The sequence below is a fragment of the Chinchilla lanigera genome, unplaced genomic scaffold (genome assembly GCF_000276665.1).
Source record: "Chinchilla lanigera isolate Chin_1 unplaced genomic scaffold, ChiLan1.0 scaffold00063, whole genome shotgun sequence".
NCBI lineage: Eukaryota > Metazoa > Chordata > Mammalia > Rodentia > Chinchillidae > Chinchilla > Chinchilla lanigera.
In genome coordinates, this window is record NW_004955464.1 from 1,392,469 (window position 1) to 1,417,089 (window position 24,621).

The 24,621-nt window shown below is 43.8% G+C and overlaps 1 protein-coding gene and 1 long non-coding RNA gene across 7 annotated transcripts in view; both read left to right on the forward strand.

Annotated features, from left to right (window-relative positions):
- Positions 1 to 722, forward strand: part of Oma1 (OMA1 zinc metallopeptidase) — an 87,389-nt gene extending 86,667 nt beyond the window's left edge. For all 6 annotated transcript variants that reach the window (XM_005398493.2, XM_005398494.1, XM_005398492.2 and 3 more), the window contains exon 9: positions 259 to 722. In XM_005398493.2, the coding sequence (XP_005398550.1) occupies positions 259 to 471 (213 nt within the window). In that variant the 3' untranslated portion in view covers positions 472 to 722. The remainder of the gene's footprint in view (positions 1 to 258) is intronic.
- Positions 723 to 5,911: 5,189 nt separating this feature from the next.
- Positions 5,912 to 13,733, forward strand: LOC102019579. The gene is made up of 3 exons (XR_263190.1): positions 5,912 to 6,020; positions 8,172 to 8,362; positions 13,271 to 13,733. It is a non-coding gene; the product is annotated as an uncharacterized LOC102019579 (long non-coding RNA).
- Positions 13,734 to 24,621: the final 10,888 nt, after the last annotated feature.

Below are 24,621 nucleotides of genomic sequence, written 5' to 3' on the forward strand. Positions count from 1 at the left end.
GTCTGCTGGAGCTGTGGGAAGCCAGTGCTGTCTCTGAGACTTATTTATCCTCAACAGAGCACTTGGTAGTTGCAGCAGATACAGTCACTGTTGTTTTTAAAGTACTTATTTCAGCAAATTTGGAAAAGTAATTATCACTGGTTCTCTTTTATGTGTTGTGATGAAGATAAATTTTAGTCTGAAACTAAAGAATGTATTCTTATATTTAACTGTTTTGTTTAGAGCATAGTAGAAACTGCATTGTTTCTTTCTTCACAGGCTCTGAATATTAGAGAGGTCTGTAATTGCCCACCACTTTCTGGACCAGATCCTCGATTACTATTCAAACTCAGCATGAAGAGTTTTCGTCAAGAATTGGAAAAAGAAGACCGAAATACCACTGTTAAGAAACAGAAAATGGATCCTCTTCCCACTCAAAAACAGGAGCAAATACCATTAACATACGTAGTTGAGAAGCAAACTAGGAGTTGAATTAAAATTTATGAGACTCAGAATATGTGAAGAATACAGTAATCTTAACCATTTTTATGTTACTTTTTAAAAAATGATGTTTGAAATAAAAAAATGGATGTTCAGGGTCAAATCATGCTTATTACAGATACTGTATTATCTAAATTCTTCTAGGTATTTATTTTTCATGAAATATTGATGTATTTTAATCTATTTTAGAATATCTTCAGTGAGGAAAATGTCACAGAATAAATTTACATTATACATCTTTACTCTCTTACACTTGCTTTGCTGGTTTGGAAGGGAGGCCCCTGTGGGTGGGAAAGCTGAAGGTGAGGTGATGGTTAGTGCAGAGAGGGTTCCACCTGAGCTGAAACTAGATTGCTGGGTCTGGGTAGTTATGATGAAACAGGAAACTAGCAGGCTGTTTGCGGGAAATGGTTTGCATCGGGGGAGGATTATATGGACACCGGGACTTTGGATAGAGGATTTCCAGGTCTTTGCCTGTGGATGAAGGCAAGGGCTGTCAGCAGAAGCGGGAGAAGCCATTTTCATGGAGAGGTGCAAGTGGCCCAGGTGATAGAGCAGGCAGCAGGATGGGGAGGGAAGATCGTCTTTATGCAGTCACACTGTGTTTCTGAAGTCGGGACAGAAATCGTGTCATATTAGCTCCTTACCAGTACTGCAGCTGAAGACTGGCTGGCGTTCTCAGAACAGCCACTGCTCACTGAAGGTTCCACCAGGAGGGTAGGGCAGCCTACAGCCCCAAAGGCCATTTCCCCAGCTGGAAGACATCAAGAAGTTGCCAGACAAAGACAGCAGAAGAACAGCCATAATGCCCAGAAATTAATGTACTGTATACATATGGAAGTAAGATTTTATAACACAAGTTACTATTTTGTACTACCAAATGGGGAACTCTAGTGATTGTCAAGTTACAACCAGTCCTAAGAGGAATGTTTTTCTTGTAACATTTATATTAAGTAAATACTTTCTTACAGAATTAAGAGGGAAAGAAACAACTATTTACTGGTTATGTACAATGAGTTGGGCCTCATTTGGTTCATTTATTCTATGACCTTATGCAGTACCTTTTCTCATTTTACACCAAGAAACAGGCATTGGAGAGGTTAAATTCTATACCCAGTGTCTCACCTAGAAAGCAAAGCTGTACCTGTCTGAGTACTGTTCTGTCCATCTTCCGCAGCTCTTGGATATCTAAGACTAAACGATGAAAGATGAATGAATCAGTTCTCAGTTTGTTAGCTTCCGCATGGATGGTGTTGATAAAGGTAAACAAAACTATAAAATCAGAGAGCACTTGTGCTATCTGCAGAATAATTGTCCAAATCTTTCTCAGACCCTCCTATGAAAATCGAAGTGAGAAGCCTGGTGTGAGGCCAAGTAGGAGAGTGGGCTTTCTCTGTGCGTGAAAGCCCATAAAGTCTCTGTTCAATTTACTTAGACAAAACATTTACCTGGTTGCTGAGAAGACAAATTCAGAGTCTGTTTATGCTTTTCATGGCTTATTGCATATTGCTTATAAGGTAATTCTTGACCTGCAGAAAAGACAACACTTGTAAGGGAGAGGTTTACAGGAACTGTTCTCTATTCTATTGTTCTTTACACTTGTGGTGATTGAAGTTTTGTAAGAGGCTCTGTGTAACATGTAAAGATGTTTGGAGGAAGTCACTTAGAGCTAACCAGTAAAACACACCAATTTCCCTGCAGATTTCCTAAGAAAATGATGTGTGGAAACCCTGATCTATTTTTCTTCCATCTCATTGTCACATCTAATTGTGTTGTTCAGACTTCTTAGAAAACATACAAGTTGACATTGTATTAGAGCAAAGGTAATACATAGGTAATATATTCATAGCATGTATGTAAGAGGTGTTTTTTAACCCATAGAGTCAAATATAAAAGAAATACTACATTTTGGCTCAGGGTTTTAAGAGAAATTAAATAACAATTTGAATGTAAACTGTATACTTTTGTTACATGAGTACTATATTCTGCATTTAGTTGTAGAACTTTGTTGTTATTCTCTGCTTTTCCTCAGCCTATAGGATTTAGAGGTTGACTGGTTATTAGGAGCAGGAGGCTAGTGAATTCAAGGCGTAAGTTTAGTATAATCTCTTTTATAATTTAGATAGTCATAATCTGGATAGACATTGTCCTCTGAAACTAAAAGAGAATGTGTAGCTGGATATGGTGGCCTATGCCTGTAGTCCCAGCTACAGGGGAGGCTGAGGTAGGAGGATTGCAAATTTGAGGCCAGCTGGGGCAACTTAGTGTGAAATCTTGCCTCTCAACAAACAACAAAAAAGAGCTGAGATGTAGCTCAGTGGTAGAGTTCCCTAGATCCAATGCCCAGAAACTCATATGCATGCATGCACAATGTGTATATTTACCTCTCTATTTCTAATACCTCATAATAGTTCTTTGCACATTGTAGGCATTCAGTTAATATTTTACTCAGCACCAGTATTTATCATCTGGTTAAAGGATTAAGAAAAAAGAGTCATACTTTGTGAAATCTCTGCTTCATAGTAGTTGTGAGACCCTAGACAAGTTACCTGAGCTCTAACCCTCATTTGTAAATGTGTGACAGGGGCTGGGGATTTAGCTCAGCGGCAAAGCGTCTGCCTGGCAAGCGCAAGGTCGTGAGTTCGGTTCCCGGTACCGGAGAAAAACCAAAAAACAAAAAAACACCGTAAATGTGTGACAGTGAGTCCTTATTGGTGGATGTGATGACTGAATGAAATGTACTCATTTCATCCTCATGCTGCTTGTAGAGTTCCCAATGTGGCACCATTTTTATTGAAAGCTTGTTCTGTACTAAGCACCACTCTAAGCATTTTTCAAGCACTCTTGAACCTTAGTGAAGCCTTATATGTAGAGATTACATTATCCTTCATTGTAGGTCAGGAAACTGAACTTTATAGGGTTATTGAAATGTCCTTAAGGTTAAGCTATGAGAAGACCAGGAACAAATTTTACCTTTAAGAACAGGAAAACCAACTCACAATCATGAAAGTCTGTTGCCTTATCTAACAGGAAGCCCCCGTGTGTCTGCCCACTTTGGCCATAGTTTAATTCAGAGATCATGGTGTCATCAAGCAGTGTGTTTTTCCTTTGCAGTCTCTCATCCTGGTCGCTGCGCCCTGGTGATGGTGAGCTGACCGCTGGCAGCCTCGTGCTTTGTGCATGTCTGGGTGGAACAGTGGCAGTCCTCACTCCTGCTGCAGTGGAGCCCTCCACACTGCAGCAGGGAGCAGGCTTGTCCTGATTGGCTTGGACCTGTCAGCTGCAGCACCAGAGGGGAGGAGGGGGACAGTCACCACGCACAGAGTGGCCGCCTCATGGTGGGATGGAGCACCACTGGGGGCCAGAATTAAAACCTGCAATGGTTACCCTCTTTCAGCAAGGAAGGAAATGAGAATTCCCTCCAAGTTTGATCTGAAATGGTATTTGAACCCAGCTAAAATAATGTAGTGTAAATTTCACAATGGCACTAGTATATTGCTGAATTAATATTAGTATATTTACCATACAAGGTTTGTCTTGTTCTTTTGTTTTAAATCTAAGTTATATCTTCAAAACTAACATAAGACTGAAAGACAAATAGCATTATTTACTGGCAGGAGAGAAAACCAAAGATGGAGGAATTTGTTGTATTATCCATGTGTGAACTTCGGGTTAATGGCTGACGTGGAGCTGGATCTACTAGAGTCTGCTTTGTAACCCAGTGTTCTTTCTGCAACACCACATTTGGAGAAGAGGTATTACCTTTGTTCCTTATCTGGAACAGAGCTCAAAGACGTTGAGCAGTGTGCTCCCAGCGCTACTTGGCCCTGAGTGAGAGGACTGAGATTCAAATCCTCATCTTCTGACACATCTGTGCTTCTCATCTGCTTATGCCTTTTTGGTGGGCAGATCTCATGAAGGCAGTGAGGATGAAAGTGTGTGTTTCCCTGCACCCTCACTAGTGAGCAACAGGGCCTGTACCTCTTTCTCCTTGTTTAAGGTGAATTCTCTGACAGGTGGTAAAAATACACATTGTAAGCATATTTATATCTATGAAGGGTAAAAGTAATCACCTCATAACATGCACTTATTAGAGTCTAGGGGGTTCTTTAGTCTCTGGTGAGAAATGGTTCCCATTCACCTCTGGAAGAAAACTTCAGCTTTCTACCCCTCCATCCTGGCCCCCTGACTCCTGTCAGAAATGTTTAACTACTGGCTCTTTTGAATCAAATCAAATCTTTGAATCAAATCACAAAGTTCTGCTTTCCTGTTACCTGCTCTGTGTGTGAGGACCCACAGACCACAGCCCTGTCTTGAAGGGTTAGAGTGGAGACTGCTGGGCAGAGGGCAGAAGTCACAGTGTGGCGTCGCTCAAGCTCTCAGAACCTCTAATATCAGCAAAGACCAGGCAGGACCTCTGGCATCACCAGAATCCAGCTAAAAGAACGGAAATTTGTAGTTTTAATTTGCTTGGGTGGCCTACTTATGTAAGAGAGAAATACAAAACTTTTTGTAGGCTCTTGGAAGTATCGAAGCATAGCTGGCAGATTGTTTCCTCTTGTTAGAATATAAAAGAAATTAAAATTCACACGTATTAATTTTTTGACCAACAGACCCAAAGCATAACCATATTTTTGTAGGCTAGAGATGATGGATGGTCTACTTAAGGACTCTGTGGTTCTATACAAAGGACATATTTTCTAAATCACTTTGTTTTTGCACAGAAACAAAATTTTCCCCATTAATTCCTCTACGATGTAATTGTAGCTATGAGAGAATCAAGGGCAACATCACTAGTCTTAGTTTTTCCCTTGGGAAAGTGGGATAGTAACATTTCCCTTACCCAGTTCCCAGGATTATTACAGGGTTTAAATATAGTAACATGTATATGCTTTGTACAGCACCCAGAGGGCTGTACCTGTGCTGACTCTTACATGGTAGCGTTATTAGTTAGGAGAGGGCATTGCCAGAAGGCAGCCATTTACCTGATCTGTCACAACTCAGATCTGCCCTTGTCAGGAGAGTGCTCCAATAGGAACTCCCATCAGTCCCAACCTTCCAGTGCTTAAAACTAGAGAAACAGGGCCAGTTTTTTCCTGGAATCCTCAGACCAGTGTCCACAGGATGGGCCAGGAGAATGAGAGCTGGAATTTGTTGAGCTCTGCTAAGGGCAGGTCCTACAGCCTTTCCTTATCCTCACAACAACTATACAAGCCATGGGCTATTCCTTAAACTATAGGTAGCACAGTGGGCCTTACAGGACCATGATCATTTGACTGAGATCACACAGATAGCCCAGGTTCTCGAAGCCTGGGTGCTTTAACTGTTTTTAACACCTGTTCTTGCACATGCAGGAAATGAACACAAATGGCAGCATAGCAGGAAACACTTATTTGCAGCTCCTACTTTGTTTTAGAGCTTAGAGCTTTTCTCTACTCCCTAATCTCTGAAACTTTCTGTTATCTCTCAACAGCAGCTGCAATGCCAAGCAGCGGACTGAAAGTTATTCAAGAAACGGACCCAGCAGCCCTCAGAGACAGGTACTAGCACATAATAAGTGCCCCATGAGTTCAAGGAAACAGGTACAGATCCGCAAATGGGAAGGGGGCCAAGAGTTGGAGGGGAGAGAAAGAAGAAGGCGGGGACAGAAGAGGAATGAAGATGCGTTGTGTACCTGTACCTGCTCCTCACTATGAGTGTGATCATTATGTACTGCAAACATGTGCTAATGAAAGTAAAAATTAAAAAAGACGTTTGTCATACTACTACTAAAAATGTTAAAAGAATTGAGGAAACTATACGAATAAGGACAAGCAGCAAACAATACTAGTTATTTGAATGTCTGAGATAGTTTTGGGGCAACCTTTACTTGCTAACAGAGGAGGAGGCCCCCACCACGCAGCCAGAGTTCTCTCCACATCCTCAGTGCCCCAAGGTCCGTGAGCTCCAGCTCTGCCTGCAAAACCTTGAGTGATCATGTGGGAAAGCCCAGTTGCATACCTTAGTCACTTGCTGCCCCTATTGTCTGTTTTATTTTTCTCCAGAGTACTTCTGACCCACTGAAACCATAGACCTATTTGGCCCTAAGACTACCAGAAGTCATCTGGGCCACCAGCTTTGACTTGAGCTAAGCACAATGAACTAACTCCTCTTCTCAGGAGAACTAGTTTAGGAAACAAGAAGATGTGGGTTCAAATCCTGCCTTCTTTTCCAGCTGTGATGAGCAAGTCACCCAGTCTCTCATGTGTGAGTTTATGTGGACATGGAGCAAGTTCTGTTCCCACACCTACCACACTGTCCTAAAACCTCACCTCTGTCTTCTGACCATGGTCCAAAGCACTGCTTTGTGCATGCTTCTCAACACAGTCAGAAGACTAGTGACTTCCTGTCTTTTAATACATCAGTCTCCACAGTTCTGCCTTTAGCTGTACCTTAAAGTTGTGCTCATAGGAGCAAGTCTGCATCAGACAGACCTGCGGGAAGCTTGGTGGGTACCAGGAGGTTACTTCACTCTTTGATTGTTTTCCTCCTCTGTCAAAGTTAGTTTCAGGGGAGCACTGACTGAGGGTTTTTCTGGCACTCAGGATGCAGCCAGTAGCAGTGCAAGAGGCTCAGGCCCTTAGGGGCATCTCCCAGCTAGTAGGGACCCCAGGCAGTAGATGTGGGCCTTAGCCTCCTCATGTGATGATTTGGGTCTGATCTAATTTGTCCCAGGGCTGAGCTCCAGGGGCCCAGGTCATTAATTTACTTGCACTTTGGTTTTTCTCTCCTCCCTGGCTCCCCTTTCGTCTTAGTCACTTTGCTTGTTACTGAGACACAATATAGCACCCAGCACTTACAGCATAAGAGAGGAAAGGCTTTGTGTAGAGGTTCCAGTCCGTATTTGGCTGGTTCAAGTTAAGGCAGTATTGCAGAGGGCCATGGGATCCAGGAAGCAGAGTCAAGGCAAGAACTGGAAAGGGAGATGAACCCTTCTAGGCCATTCCCCCAGTGACTTTTCTGACCAGACCCATCTCCTAACAGCAAGTCAGCTGTAAGCCCCCATGATGTAATTGCCTTTGAGAAATCCTTCCTTTGAACATGCGAATCTTCGGGCAGACCTCTAGATATAAACTGTAACTCCTGCACCCCTACCTGGAGCCCACTGCCCACCTCAGGTTTGTATTGGAGCCTACTGTGGGGGAACCCAAGCTGGGAAGCTGGCTAGCAAACATCACTATTAAGTCCCCCAGCAGCCCTGTGGGGAGACTCTGGTCAAAGGAGTATTTGAAGTGAATGTGAAAAGGGAAAGGACTTTCTGGGTAATAATCCTTATGCTCCTGGAGTGGATAGTTAGGGTTTAGAGCAGAATCTTCAGGACAACAATCAGCAAAATCAAAAGCAGTTTGTTTTCAGGCATGTTTGCTTTGACCATTGTGTCCCCTCTGCCCTGATCAGATTATTTAAACTAGGTCAACATGTGTCATGTAACAAAGCATCCTACTATGCCCCTGTTCCCTGACCAATACGTTGCAAATGCTTTTCTTCTACATCTTTGTTCTCATGCTCTTGAGTTACAAATAAATACCTGCAGAAGTTTCAGCTCACTGCTGTTTCCCTGAAGCACTCTTATGCTGAAGTAGCAGCCCCATCTGGATTCTCTCAGTAACTAAAGTCCCATCTCCCAATAATCTTTTTTGTCCTTTACACAGCCATGATCACACACCGAGACAGGTGGTACCCAATGTGGGGAACGAACTCATGCATGAGGCCAAGAAGCAGTGAGGCAGTGCTGTGAGATACGAAACTGCAAGACAAACCTACAGCTACAAATCAGCACAGAGGACCAGCTTCTCAGAGCCTGAAAAGGAACAAGAACATCAAACTCTTTATTTTAGTCTCGGTATGGCAGGCATCGATAGCCATGAACAACCTGATACATCTTGGCAAGGTCACAGTCTCGGTTTTTTCAACCCATTGGTTATCACTGTCCAATTACTGAGTGAGGGCAGTGTTTTAAAAATATTTTTTTAAAAAAAATCTCTCGTTTTTGTCCTCCCCCTCGTGTTATTATCATGAGATCACCTGGAGATCTCTTGGCTGTTCAATTACTAGGAGCATGGGAATAGTTGTTTGTTTCTCACTTTGCCCTTTTACTTTCATTTCTCCTGCTTTGCCTATGGTATGGGTCAGACTTTATCTAAAGAGACACAACATTGTAGGCAGCATTTATAACGTTTTTAAAAAAACATCTAACTGCAAAACAAAATTTAAAAAAATGGAATAAAATAAAAAATAGAAGAGGCAAAGGAGGAAAGAGAGGGAGAGAGAGAGAGGGAAGGAAGATAGGGCTAGAGGCAAAAAATAAGTCAAGCCAATAAAGTATGCTAATCTGAGACAGATCTATCAAGAAAATAAAAACTCCTATTAGTATTTTTACAGGGGCTCAAGAATGCCATGGCTATCTGAGCTTGTGCTCAACACCTGCAGCTCCTTTGCTTTGAGGTCAACAATTTTTCCACTTCTTTGATTTGCTTCTTAAGATTTTCATGGAGAGCTGTTTATATAAGTTTTCAGACAGGACCTTATCTCAAGTGCTTGATATCAGGACCATTGGTTTTATATATGCTCTGTCTATTGTTGTCTGCATGCAGTAATTTAGAAGGTTTTTCACTGGTATTCAAGAGATAAACAAAAAAATGGGATTAAAAATCCTATCATGGGAGAAAAGACTCTTACAGGTTAAAAATAAAAACACACAGGTTCTCACCTTTAGCATGCCTGTCTGTACTGGCATCACTCTTACAGCCTCACTCTCCCTGCCTCTGGAGTCCAATTTGGAGCTAAACAAGTAAATTCATTTCTTTTAAAATTGGGGTACTCACCCAGGAAATTATGTCCCTGCATGTAACAGATCCTGGGGGAGAAGGAGGAGGATCCCACTCCATTTTTGAGTGACCCACTGTCTCTACGATTTTCCTTCTCTGCACAGAAAACATAGAACACTCAAAACTGTTGTTTTTAAGGACAGCACAATGGACACAGAGAGAGATAAAAACAAACATTTGGGGTAACCAAATAACCTCATGCGTGAGCCAAATAGAAAATTACACTATAAATACTACCTCTTTTATATATAGGAAAGTTGCTCTCAGAGTACACATAAAACATCCATTGGAGGAAAATTCAGTCATGAGGACCAACAAAGTATAAAAAAACAAACAATTTAAGCCTATGACAGCAAAGATAAATAGAAATTCTTCTTGAAACTTTGCCTAGATGGTCTTCTGGACATAAATGCCATTCCCTAAATTTACAGGAGCCCATTGTTACCAATCGTAGCTAATTGATAAATTTTCTTTTGTTTTCCAATTTAAGTTGATATTTTGTTTAATTGATGTGCTTAAAACATTTCTGTGTTTTGTAAAGTTTTAGACTACAACTATAGGGTTAATTTGTTCTACTGCCTCAGTAGAGATAAAATACTTTTTTAAGATCACTTGAAAATTTATTGGCAGCCAGTCAAATTCACAATATAACAACCTGAGAACACAGGAAAAAGAGGCAGAAGGATAGAGACACTTTAAAATCTAAGCATCAGCAGCAAGTAGGACAGAAAAGAGAATATGGGAGAAAAATTTAAGTAAATAGATAAATTTTGTTGTGAGAGGAATTTATTAGATAAAACATGCCCTACCAAGATAGGAAAACAGAGAAACAGAGACAGAGAGAGACAGAGACAGAGACAGAGAGACAGAGAGAGAGAAGCAAAAACTAGAAGGTTCAAGTGGGTCAAAAATAGGTTTATGGAGGATGCAATTTATAGAAAGAAATATGTGTCTTCAGTTATTTTAAGCTTTTCTCTTGTTAGTTTGATTGAGCCCAAATTACCCCTCTAAAAAAGGTCTCATTGTTGTTCAAAAAAGATTAGGGGGCTACAGCCGTGATTCTCATCAGTCGCTCCTCCCCAGATCCCAACTCTCCTCTCCTTTCCATCAAAAGCTATAACTTCCATTTCTGAGACAAACATGACTGATAAAGAGCAGTTCCCTAAGCAATCCCTCAGTACTGTCACTGCTTCTGCTTATGTTATAAGAACCCTACAGGCTTTTGAAACTGCCTTTATTTATAATGTAACTATGAAATTCTCTTCCATATATTTAGACACCTGCAAGAATTGATTAGACATCACAGTTCAACTTTTCCTATTACTCATGTACGCTCTTACTGTGATCTCCTTGGCCCCACCGTGGAGGGGAACATTTGTGCTGATACTCTGGTTATGCTTTCCACCTCTTTAAAAGAGGCTCTTGCTTCACATCAATTTTCTCACCAAGGTGCTAAAGCATTCTTCCATTCTTTTAATATTACACATAAACAGGCCTGAGAAATTATTTGCACCTCCCCTGACTGCTCAAAACAGATACAATCTGCTCCTTATATAGGTGTCAATCCCTACGGTTTAAAAAGTAAAAAAATTTGACAAATGGACTAACTCATCATAACCCTCTTGTTAAACCTAAATATATTTCTATAGATGGCATATTATTCCCTTTAGGATTCTCTTCAGGCTTTCTTTCAGCTCTTCCATATTAACCATGTCACATGTATACATTATAATCCTACAGGTCAAGCAATCATAAAATGAGCTAATGGGCTCTGTAAGACCCAATTATTAAAATAAAAAAGGTAAATAAGATGGAGAAGCTCCCTCCACAAGAAAGAGTATCTAAAGCATTATTTGCTGTACATTTTAAAATTTGAGACTCAGATTTCACTACAGTAGAGAAATTCTTTATTCCCATAAGCAGGCCCAGACCATTGGTCCTTTACCGTCACCCATTGTTGGACCCACAGTGGCTGGGTCCAACAGAATTGCTCACTTGGAGGAAGGGGACATGCATCTCTTTTGTGACCCACCAGCCCTCTCTGGGTTCCCACAAAGGCTATTTATCTGTATCATGTGGCACCAGGTGAGAACTAATCTGCTTCCCTCTATAATACAATCATCGAGACCCACCTGGGGAGAGACTGACCAACTCACTGCTCAAACTGCATAAACACTGCAGCATACTGGCATGCCTCTCACTCCAGAAAACCTCTTCCTGGCAAAGGTAGCATAAATCATCTGTAATTCTACGATGGCAAAGGTATAAGGTTCCTTTTTATTCTGCTTCTATTTAGCTGTACACCAAAATTAAGTGGTGTGGGATACTAGGCACATATACTTTTCCCTCCTGTTTTTGATATAGTCTCCTAAGGAGACTCTGAACCTCCTCTTGTCTAATGATACTTCTTATTGGTGAGGCCTGGTTGCCCCCTCCCGGCCCTTTAAGGGACTGTGGCCACTTTGGATATTAATTGCCAGCATTTACTATCTCACGAATGGTACATTTTGACTGAAGAATTTCCCCTCTGCTTAGTCACTAATGGCACTGTTAGCTCTTATTGTAGTCCCTTTCACCCCCACTGGTATATGAATCACATTTTCATTGGGCCGAGCCATACCAAGGGAACCTGCCCTCAGGTCTTTATTAATGCTGATGGAGTTCCAGGTTCCCCTGTGTCTGGCAGGCACTTCCCCAAACCTAACACTCCCGTATGTTCTTATCCATGGGTTCCTATAGAAGATGGTCTAGTTATGGGGTGGACTTCATATTGGTCCACCAGTCTCTGTATCATTCATCTTTCTTATAACCTAACCTTCAAAAATTTGGCACCCCATAATTTGATGGCATTAGGGTCTAATTCTGCCTGGAATTATGCTTTGCCTTTTAATTACTATGGCAGCACACCAGCATGGACCCTCGTTACACCTATCCTTAGCTATCTACTTTTCCAATCAAAAAACCCCTCTGGTGCCTAGCTATTCCCTTCTTCCCTCATATTATTGGAATTGATAATTACCGACATGTAGATGGATTGCTCATGACACTTCTGACCATGTTATGATCTGTACTTCCCGTCCATATATTCTGGCTCTCATTAATCACGAACCCAAAATAACCAAATGCAATTCCTCTAATCATCATTATAGACCCTTTAATGCACTTTATATTTCTTTTCCCACTAATGCTACCTGGTTAACTCCTTGTGTTACAGATAATAATATTTATGAGCTAAATATTACACACATTATGATACTCCAAGAGTAAGCTGAGGCTTGGCTCCCTACCAATATCATTCAAGAGTGGATGGAAATTCCACTCTTGAGCAAATTACTTCAACACTTGAACGTATCAGACAAAAGCACTTTCTAGGCATTTTGATTGCAACTATTATTGCAACTACTGCATTGGCCACTATTGCAGCAACTGCTACACTTGCTTAGTTCGATGAATCCAAACTGCTCAAAATGCTCAAAAATGACTATTTCCAAAATGTTAAACTCAGAATTACTGACTCAGGCTAATATTGATAAAGAAATTCTGCAAAGAATTGACACCCTTGAGGCAGCTGCCAACTAGCTCTGTGAACACCAACAAGCCCCGTGGACATGGAGTCATCTGAGTTGTGATGTTGGGCATCACTCAGTGTACACTATTCCTTTCAGTCATTCTTAATCTTGGGGGGAGTCCACACCTTCTCCATGGCCCCTTTCATACACATTTGGGTGGAGGCAGTACTAATCTCCAAGGCCAAATTCAGGTCCAACTTCATGAACTTCACATGCAGGCTGGCAACATTACTCTGGATCATGTCAATGATATTACTACCAACTCAATCCTAAGCACTGGTTCTCTGGTCTCAATTTTTGCATCTGGATTCTTATAGCTATTGGCAAAATATTTTTTTCTGGTCTTTCTTGCAGTGCCAAGAGTGCTGTGTGCTGCTCCAGCAGGCCCTTTCTTCAGAAGTCATGATGACTTTCCTACATTAAGACGAATACCCCTCCACCCTGTACTCCTCCTCCTTTGTCCAGTCTGTAACATAAAACCAAAAAGAAGAATTTTGGGGAGAACCTGGCCAAAAATGTGTTTGAAGTGAATGAAAAAAATGAAGGGACTTTCTGGACAATAGTTCCCATGTTCCTGGAATAAATGGCAAGAGTTTAGAGGAGAATCTGCAGGACAATAGTCAGCAGAATCAAAAGCAATTTGTTCTTAGGGATGTTTGCTTTGGCCATTGTGTCCCCCCTGCCCTGATAAAATTATTTAAACTACGTGGACATTTGTCGTGTAACAAAGCATCCCACTCTGTCCCTGTCCCCTACCAAAACTCTGATACAACATGTTGCAAATGCTTCTTCTTATGTTCTTGAGTTACAAATAAATAACCACAGAGTTCTCAGCTTGTTATTGTTTCCCTGAAGCACTCTTATGCTGAAGTGGTAGCCCCTCTGGGTCTTCTTGGTGATGAGCTAAAGTCTCATCTCCCAATAATTTTTATTGTCCTTTACGCAGCCATGGTTGCACACTGGCACAGAGCCGCACTTTACAGATGGTGAAGTTGAAGTTCAGGGAGATGAAGTGACTGGCCCCTTACACAGCAAGTCGTTTTAAGATGCCTTTCTTCCTGGGGTTGTTTGAAGAAACTAATGAATCAACTTTCACACAGGAATGGGCTTTGTAAAATAGTGCCATGCACATTTTGCTTTTTGCTCCTTCATAGCACTCTAATCATGATGCACAGAAGTTCCTCTGTGATGTCCAGAGTGGCCATACACATGCTCAAGAGGAAGCTACTCACTTCCTTTCTAGGCTGCATAACCTGCCCCTAAAGCAGCCTCCCAGGCTTAAGCCAGGACCCATTATTCACAGCTTCCAGATCCAAAGTGACCCTAAGAGCCACAATGCAGGGGGGTTGACTCAGAAATCATAGTCCAGGTATAAAATGATCTTTACATGGATGTGACAGCTTGTTCCGGAGTGGGAGCTTATTTAACAGGCAGAACAGACTGTAGGTAACACTGCACAGCCTCCAGAACACAGAAATGTGTTGGAGCTGACATGCAAAGGGAATACCAGGCAGGAAGACAAAGCAGGTACAGGACCAGCTTGGCAACACTGAAACTGGTTCTGCAGGGGCCCCTGGGTCAGACTGCTGCAGAAACCGGGGGCAGTAGCAAGAGCAATAACAAGGGCTGCAATCATTCCTGAGACCTTCCCAGCCACATCCTGGAAGCACTTGTCATGCCATGTCTGCCTTGACTTCTAGAGCAATTTTGTGCATGGTTGTGATGGTCCCACTTCACAAACAAGGAGGTTGGAACCAAAAGAGCCTGTGCAACTTGACCTGGACCTCACTGTTGAGGACCCCTTGGCCTTACAGGCCCTGGGGGCTCTGATGTAAAAATACCTCCTGGAGACACTGAGTGTTGGTAGTTTCACCCTTTGGTTGTTGGTTGGTTTGTAGTGTACAAAAGAATGTGATATGGAGAAATTTCTTGTGAATCAGATAGACCTTAGAAAATTTACTCTACTGAGACCAGTTCTCTCCATCCAAGTATTCCCTGATACCTACCAGCAAGAGGATCTGTGCGAAGCTAGTGGATTAAGGAATGATAAGTGTCCATCACTTGCCTTCTTCCTCCTCCTTCTCACCTCTGGCTTATACTGCACCTGCTTCCAAAGGTGGTTTACAGAAGAGAGTTTGTCCCCAGAGCCTGAAAGGAGATCCACTTCTTGCCCGATCTCTACTTAAGGAACTCTTTAGTGAGGCAGAGAACTTCAAGAAACAAACAGAAAAATTTTCAACAAAGCCTCGTGTTTTCTAGTACAGATAACATTAGTAGTCAGCCATTGTGCACACTCATTTCTGTGCCTTCTGGGGTGAGATCTCTCCAAACTGTTTCAAACAGCCCAACAGAGAGGGGGAGCTCTCTTCACCCCAGCCCCTGTGACACACGAGTGACAGGTAGTGCTCCTGTGGTCAAGCTCAGTGGCTACTACTGTCACCGACTCTCCCTCAAAGGGAACTCCTCTCCCTCTTTTCACCCGAGATGTTAACACGTTTATATGTGAGACTTACGAAGATGGCTAGTGATGAAAATAAAACTAAATTGCGAGAAAAGTTACATCAGGACCAAATGTACCAAGGAGAGCAAGTAATCACCACTTGTGAGAAAAGATGATATGGTGAAGACAGGTGGCACCAAAGAACTGCGTTCCTCCTCTTCAGGACCAGAGCTAGTGCTCGCACAAGTTGTCCACAGCAAACTTCCAAAGGGTGCGTGGGTGAGTGCCACCTGTGGAGTTATGTCAGGCAGCCCTGCCTGTGGTCTTTCTGTCAAGGAGCATGCTCATCATGAACATCATCAAGGGTGAATAGAAGTTCTGGGAGGGAGAGGAGATGTTTAAAGAGTTGCTGGTTACTTTTTATTAACACTTACAGTAATAGTAAGCAGGAGTTAACACTTATGAAGCAAAGTGTCAGTTTGCGTATGTTATCCAACTTCACATACTATTGTACTGTTGTTGCCCTTCCAATGGTCACTCTTCTTCCCAGCAAGCTTCACATTGCTGTGGTGGCTGTGTGACCTGTCTAAGAGAATGCATCATGAACATCTAAATTAATCATGGTAGTGCTACTTAGCAGACAGTAACCAGTCTAAGAATAGGTATGTGATCAGATCAGACCAATGAGATAGAAAGGAAAGCAAATGTTTTCCAGGGATGACAAGACTTTTCCTTTATTTGTTTGTACCTACATGTTCTACCCCAGATTTGCAGATATTGTATCAATATGTGGTAGCCTAGAAAATCCTGTAGTTTTACTCCAAAACCCCAGTGTCACTGGGTTGCTGAGCCAGCACTGGTACTTCCTTCCTTGAACATTTTGAGAGGTGAAATTAAATGTGTTTATTATTTTTGCTATTAATTGATTATTCTCCTACGCCACAAATTTTTTTTTACTAATAAAACATTAGTTCTATTTTACAATGAAAAAACTAGGACTTAGGAAATTTAAGTCACTTTCTGTATGTCACACAGCTAGGAGGTGGGAAGGCTTCAAACCATGTCTGTGGAGCCTAAGATTTTCCTCCCACTGGTCTGTGAACAGCCAAGTCTGAAGTCCAGGAGAACTACATCCCAGGGACAAGACGCTGGCCCAGTCAAATAAGAACCCTTGACAATCAGAAGCATGCAGAGGAGGAGGCTGTGAGTCCCTGGAATTGCTCAAGTTAGGTAAGACAACTATCCATGAGTGTTTCCAGAGTAGAGATCTGGGCTTCATGTAGGCAGAGGTGACAGAGACAGATCATGAGGGAGAGGCCAGTGTTCCCTCAGTGTGTTCTGGAAGAAAGCCAAGGGGGCCAAGGAATGCCTGAAAATGGAAGGGAGCCCTGGTGACCTAGATGTTCAGTATGGTGACTGTGTCAGGAATCTGTGCCCAAGAAAATGGATCAGAAGGCTCTGCGGCTGGACCAGAGAGGGTGATGGGGTGACAGGTCGTGAGGGTCAGAGTCCCTGCTGTGCCACTTCCCAGCTGTGAATCTCAGATAAGAAGCTGGCTCAGTGTACCTCACAGGCCACTCTGAAGATCAAATGAAATCCGGTACCCTTGCTAAAACACTTATCAAAGACCTACTATGTGACTAGCTTTCTGCTGAGTCCTCATGTCTTTGTAAGCCAGAGAAAGCTCTCCAGTTTTAAAACACTGTGTGTTATTCTTTAATCCTAACAATCATTGAAGTCCTCTTTCCCTCACACCCTACTGAGGAGGAGGGAAGAACCTCATTCATCTTTTTTGAAATAAATTGAGGTCTTATCTAGGAAAATAGAAGAAATGGCTCCAACAGACCAAGTTTCCAGCAAGACAAATCCCCCAATGGCCTCTCTCTGCCACCGCTCAATAATGGTGTTTGCTATAAATCAGAGAGCTTCTTTATCAAGTGCCTTGGAAGCGCTGGGGACCGATTTAGCCCTAGAGTGAGATTAATCACAAATGCTGCTTTAGAAAGAGTGATGGGTGTGAATAAGAAGGTTTAGTGAAGATCATTCTGATTCAACCTAATTGTGATAGCTGGAGTTTGCAGAACTAAGGCTCTAAGTTTTTAAACATTTCTCAGTTTGAGAAAAAGTATTGCATCCAAGCATAGATTTCTTTATCTCCAACAATGGCCTAGTGGGATGGGGAATGAACTAATTTTTTTTTTTTTTGAAGTACCTACTATATGTGCAAGGCATTATGTTTATATCACCTCCTTTAATCCCCATCATTTCTTCAGTCCATGAGATAGCTCTGGCTACTCTCCTTTTGTAGGTGAGAAAAGTGAGCTCTATAACAGTGAAAGGACTTGTGCACAGTTATGCAATGGCCAAGTGGCCAACACAAGAATGAAATGCAGACCTGGGAGGTCAAAACCTTACTTCCCACCTGCTAGAGCATTGACTGTAGATCCCTGGCAGCTCAACATGTTATTAAGAAATGGGTGGACATGGCTTGCTGTGACCTCAGCCCCAGCCATAATGCCTAAGAAAGTTCTCTGGGACCCAGCTTGAATGATACAGTATTGTGATGAGCTTCTCCAACATATCATTTTTAAAAATAAGGTAGAGGATGGAGGGGTAAGTGAAAGTTCCCCAGGCAGAGCTCGTTTCTGGTGTGCTCTTATGGTGAGCTCCATTGACTCTGCAAGAGAGCCTGCTGTGGGCGTATGGTGGATGTGTACACCACTGTGCACCTTCAGAGCATTGCTGGTTCCCCCTAGATGCTCCCAGCCAGCCACTGAACTCACCAGCCTATAGGAGCGGGGCCGTTCCTGTGATACAGGTCCTCTGGGAGACCTTTATTTCAGAGCTCCCTGCTGGCCTCTCTGAGACTCCTAGAAGGGTTAGAAGCTCTCCCTACTCTGTCCTCCTTCCTCCCACTCTCTTACAACAAGTGTCAGCCCCACATCATGGTCTGGGGGCTCACTCTGCCTCTTCCTGCTCTCCTCTGTCATTCACACGAGCTTCTTCAGTAACTCTCTTACACATCTAATTAGATGCTCATGGACAGTGATTCTGTTTCCTCAAATCAAATGTGTCTGCTTAGGAAAATAGGTCAAAGCTATGTTATTGCCATGCCACCGAGTGCTACAGAGCAGCGAAAATGAGTGCATTAGAGGTGCAAGTATCAGCACAGATACATCTAGAAACGTAATGTAAGCCAGATGTGGTTGCACATACTGCAATCCCAGCTGCTAGGAGGCTAAGGGCTTGGAAACTGAGGCCAATTTTGGTAACTTAGCCAGACCCTTTCTTAAAATAACAAATAAAAAGGGCTGGGGATGTAGCCCCAGTACTGCTAAGAACAACAATGACAAAAACATAATGTTGAGCAACAGCAAAAAAGTTGTGGAGCAATACATACAGTATACAACATTTATATAAGGCTTTAAATAAATCAGTAAATGGATAAAGAAAGTGTGGTGTCTACCCACAGTAGACTATTATTTGGCCATAAGGAATAATGAAATCATGCCATTTGCAGGAAAGAGATGGAACTGAGACCATCATGCCAAATGAAATAAGCCAGACTCAGAAAATTTGAAAATGCATATATTCTCTTCTATGAGAAACTTAAAATGTAAATAAGTGAATTCAAAAAACGAGTCAGACAATGTAGTACATCATTTATAGACACATACACGTGTAAGGAAAGTATGAAGACACACCAGGGAATGATAAACGCCAAATTCAGGAGAAGTTACCACTAGGGAGAGAAAGAGAAATACAAGTGAATTTTATACTTCAGGCTGTATGATTGGTACACAAATGTTCATTGTACCTGTGCTTTTTATATGACTGAAGTAGTAAGTATTAAATCATCCGCATATTCATGTATGTGTATACACATAAATCATATACAAGGTACTTCTAGTGAAAAATAAAATGATTTAAAATTGGCTATGTTTTGAGAAATTTTGGATATGGAGTGTCACATGCCAGCAGCTGAGTCTTAGCCAGTTGTGGCTTTTATTGCACCGAGGAGCAATTATTTGTTTTCAAACTTGTTTCTATTCTGCGCCTGACCCTCACTGGACCACCAGTTTGAGAAACGAGGCTCTCATCTCTTCGTTTCTGAATCCCTGGTGATATGATGGCAGCAAGAGAGCAATATGTGTTTATAATGTCTTTAATAATCAGGAGATGAGAAAATGGGGCCCTGGGCAGAGAGACGGCAAGCAGAGCAGATGGCACAGCCTACGTAGCAGCATTTTCTATGCAGCAGGAAGGCAGAGGCTCTGGTGTGTGCCAGGCTGCTGCATTTGGGCACGAGGTCTGCCGTGGGGCAGCTGATGAGCCAGGTCAGGGGGCCAGACATGCTTCTGTTCCTATTCCTGTGCCAGCCACTGCAGTATATGCTACGTTGCTTTTAAAAAATTTTCACAACCTGGAGAGTTGGGCATTATCACCTCTTTTTACAGATAAGAAAGCTGACGCTTAGCAAATGTGAGAGCAGTCAGAGCCATGTGCCTGTTGATTAGCAGAACCAGGACTCTGCTTACAGGGAGCCCTGGGGTGCAGGAGCTGTGTGCGCAGCACAAGGCAAGCCGTGGCTCTGCTGGGAGGCTCTGTGCGCATCTAGCAGTGTTTTCCTTTGGTCAGTGTCTCCTACATTCCTGGGGCCACTGGCTCAAGCTGTACTAGAACATATCGGACAGCATGGGTGAGGCTGTCTCCAGGGAGCCCCTAGGCCAGTGGGAGATGCAGGGACTTCAACTGGGTGACACAGTCCCTAATAGTTGGAGGCCAGGAGGCTGTGCAGCACAGGGAAGGGGCAGCTCCCCCAGCTGATGTCTGCCCCGTGACAACCCAGTAAGTGGGCAGGGAGTGTGGTGCGAGGTGAAGGTGTTTAAGAAAGTGCAGCCTCTTCCAGGCCTGCAGATGGGGGCAAAGGGATAGGGCTTCAAGTGCTGTCCAGGGTCTCTTGGCATCCACCCTTGTCTGTTGCTATTCAGATCACACAATTCTGTGATAGCTCAGGTCTTCCAAAAAGTAGTCACAGAGACAGGATTAAACATGCAGGAACCTGGAAGGGTAAGGGCCCATGAGAAGCAATGAGAAGGAAGCTCTGGGAGGCCATGAGGCACTAGTCCACGATGCAGGCCTGGTTCCCCATGAAGGACAGAGGGAGGGAGGAGTGTCTAGTGTTCTACGGAATCTTAAGGACTCACTGGGCAGTGCTGAGCCAAAGTCACCTACAACAGGGGTCCTGAGTCTCCAGGAATGGTCCTTCTTCAGCATCCCACCCAGGTCCTGCGGGGGGCTGGAGTGGCCATGGAGAGCATGGTGCAAAGTGGGTGTCTTAGACCTGATCTCTGTTGCTGGGACATAATCCCCGAGACCTGCATCTGAAAGGAGAGGTTTGTCTTGGCTTATGGTCACAACCATGCTAGAGGGGTTCCCAAGCAGCAATGGCAGGGAAGAGGGGCATGGTGGAGGAAGCTGCACACAGCCACAGCATTGTGGCCAGTAAACAGAGAGAGAAGGGAGGTGCCAGGGAGAGGGATCACTGCTTCCAGGTCATTCCCAGTGACGCCACCCCTCTTAATGGCAGGTTTAGCTCAGAACTCTCCTGGATGGACCCAGTGATGAGTACAGCGCCCGCATGATCCAGTCACCCTTCAAAAGCCCCACCTGTGTGCATACAACAATGTGGGGACATCCTAAATTTAAACAGTATCAGTGGGGATGAATTTCACATGGCAGTTGTTAGGACCATTGGTCAGTTATGGTCCTGTAAATTGGACATGTCAGAGGCATGTTCTTGTAGCCTCTGTATTCCCTTTGGTTTCTTAGTTACAAAATCAGCATTACTGGGCATCATGGTATACACGATAGTCCCAGCACAGGGGAGGCTGAGGCTGGAAGATGGCCTGAGCCCAGTAGTTGAAGACCAGTCTGAGCAACATAGACATACTCTGTCTCAAAGCAAATAAAATTAAATTGAAATGTCTGGGCTTCAGCTTCAGCTCCTTTTTCTGGGCCAATTTGGTGGTTAGGAGCATAGCTTGTGGGCAGCCCAGCTCTGCCATGTTTTAGTGGGCACTGTGGAGAGTTACTTAACCCCCAGTTTCCTTGTCTGAGAGTATGGCTGTTAACACTTCCTGTCTTGTATGGGTGTAGGATTAAATGAATTAAAACACATAGCAAGTGTGTTCAGTATCCAAGTATAATTAAAGTACATGGCAAGTGTGTTTGGTATCTAAGTGTAATGGTACCTGGAATTACTTTAATGGAGCTAGGTCGATTTAGGGGCCATTTCAGTACATCAGCTTGACAAGCCTGCACTGAAAAGCAGAAGCTCTCTGTCCTGCCGTGGCCTCTGCTCTGTGCCACATGCACTTGAACCTTACTCCGTCCTCAACCCTTTGCCCACTGTTCTATGAAGCTGCCTCTGTCCCTAAGGCTTACAGGTTCCTATCCTGGTCCTCAGCTTCCTCTCCCATGGGACTTTTCATGTGATCTCTTGTCTTTTCTGCTGTTAGTGTCTCTTCTGATAAACTGAGTTTCCATGGAAGTAAGCACAGGTCCTGCTACTGCTGCACCTTCAGTGGCTGCATGATGGCTCGCCCTGCCTGAGGGCCGTGGTTTCCCTGCTGGCATGAGGGACTCTGAGCTGTGAGCCCAAAGAAGGCAGTGGCCTAGTTTGCATTTTCACAGTGGTTGGTAACTCACCAAGATGGGCACCACTGGACTGCATGTACCCAGAGGAGGGTCCTTTCTTACCCAGTAAAGATGTCGTGTTGGCCACGTCTCTGCCAACTACCTGGACTCAGAGTTAACATGAAATCAGGCCTCCTGTTGTTAGCTGCTTCTTCTTATGTTTCTGGAAAGGCCACGTGTGAGCCCTTCTGAGACATGGAGAGGTTGGATTCACACTTCCTTAAGGTCCTCTTCTGCCCCAGCAGTCAAAGATTCAAGGTTGTGCGGTTTGGGTACTGCGAAGTATGAGAAAGGACTGCTTTGCATGGGGTCCAGGATCATCATGCCCCATACTGGGTTTGGGATGGTCTGATCAGTTCTTGCCTCCTGCATGGAGTCTGCATTCCAGCCTGAAGCCACCATATTTGCTTTATGTTATACTTTGTTGGTTCTCATGTATTTCTTCCTTTCCTTCTCACAAGAACCGAGTGATATTGGTCTCATTTTATAGGTAAGGGAAAAGAGGCTTGAATACAAATAGGCAATATAATTCTTTCCCACCTTCTTTTGTCACCTATATTTTTTCTCCATGTTGTGTGTGTTTCCTTCTCCACTTAGAATGGAAGAGCCTCAAGGGCAAGGAGCACAGTTCCATTTCACTCCACTTCTTCCTAATCATCTCATGCACACAGTAGGTGCTGTCTAAATGCCATCTGAGTAAGAAAACCAACATCCTGCAGGTGCAGTCACCTCCTATGAGAAGCCCTGTGATAGCCTGAATCTGTATGAATACAAACCACTATGTGTGGCCAACAGCATTAATGTCAGTGTTGCACGCGCGCGCGCGCACACACACACACACACACACACACACACACAGACTGATGGGCAGTTTTAAGAAAGCATCCCTGGAGAACAGAAAGAGCTATCCTGCTGGTGATTGTAGCACATTGGCCACAATGCCTGGCTTCCTTACTACTGCTCTCTGACTTTCCCTGTGCTCCAATTCCCCTCTCCCACAGCTCAGGCATTGCACTTCCTGCCATTGGTGTCTGATCTTCTTTGAGCCTTCTGTGTACTTGAAGGATCCACTGCTTAGGGCTCTGAGACCCCTCTCCCATGAAACCCTCTTACCCCTTCCTAGCTTTGGGGCATTCACCCTTCCTCTCTGAGTCCCAGCTCACAGATAATTGTGCAGGCACCCCTACAGCCTGCTAGGTCTCAGATTGCTGGCCAACATGGAAACACGTGGCAAGGATGCGTACAGAATCACATCTGTCTCGGGCTGTGGACTTGCACAAGACTCGTGTCCACTGGGCCAAGGGCAGATGTGCATTTGTGCCTGTGGGGCAGGCACGTCATTTACATGCAAACTCATTCACGTTTTGCATGCAAGATGTGCCCAGCCCCACGGGAATGTGCACATGAACTGTCACGTGCACAGAGGATGTTATTTGCATGATACCCACTAAGTGATGCATACACCTCTTAGAGTGTGGATTCCTACTTCTGCAAACACATCTCTGTTGCCCTGTACATGAAGACTTGTGCACAGTCCTGCAAGGGCCAGGGAGGCAGCATGAACCTCCTCCCTGGCTGCCACCCTTGAACAGACCCCACCAGAGCTCCTGCCCTTTCACACACACAGGCTTCACTTCTCCTCAAGGCCAGCTTTTCTTTTGTCCAGTTCTCTGGCCCTGGAAGGTGCCAGGGCATGAAGTTCAGGCTTCCCTCGGTAACCATACATCAGCCTGTTGCCTCCATACTCAGCCATTCCTCTCATCAGGAGTGCTCCATTCGCAGTGGGGAAGGCACTAAGGCTCAAGGTAATTAAATCTCTCTCTTTCACTTCAGCAACATTGATCTGTGCAGGGACACACTCCGACTCCGAAGGAGCAAAGCTTTTAATTTCTCGGCTGGAGTACACTGTTCTTAGTCTTGTTTCATCTGTGAGTCATTAAACATGAAACTCACAGCATACGTTCTCATCTTCGGAGCGTGGTGTAGCTCATAAAAGCACTTTGCACCATTTTATTTGAGTCTCACAGTCATCCTTTGGGGCAGGCAGTACCTGAACAGCCCCCATTTCACAGGCAAGGGCACTGAGGCACACTGTAACTGGCTTCCTACTCTGGCCAGATGCTCTTCAGCGCATTATGAGTTTCCATTCTGTACACCTTCACAACAGCCCTCGGTGTGTCTGTCTTCAGCCATGTTGTGCAGAGGAAGAAGCAGATCACATCCCTGGTAAGTTTGCAGTGTGGCTCACTCGATGCTGTATGAAGTTACAAGGATATGATGCAGGCTATTTGTCTTCTGGGTAAAAACTAAAGCAATGGTGTCTTTTTCTCCAAAGAGAGTAGAGGTGTGTCTTTTGCTGTGTAAAGTCCGAAAGGAGAGACCTCGCTGGTTGGCAGCCCTCCTTCAAGGGAGTGATTGGGAGACACAGGTCCTTCTACCTGTGCCTCCACTGAACCCTAAGACTCACATGCCCATTTGTGTTGACCACCAAAGGGGACAGGCCTGGATTCCACGTGGGGATTCATGTGCCAGACCTGCAAGAGAAGAATGTGACTTCCACCCTTGT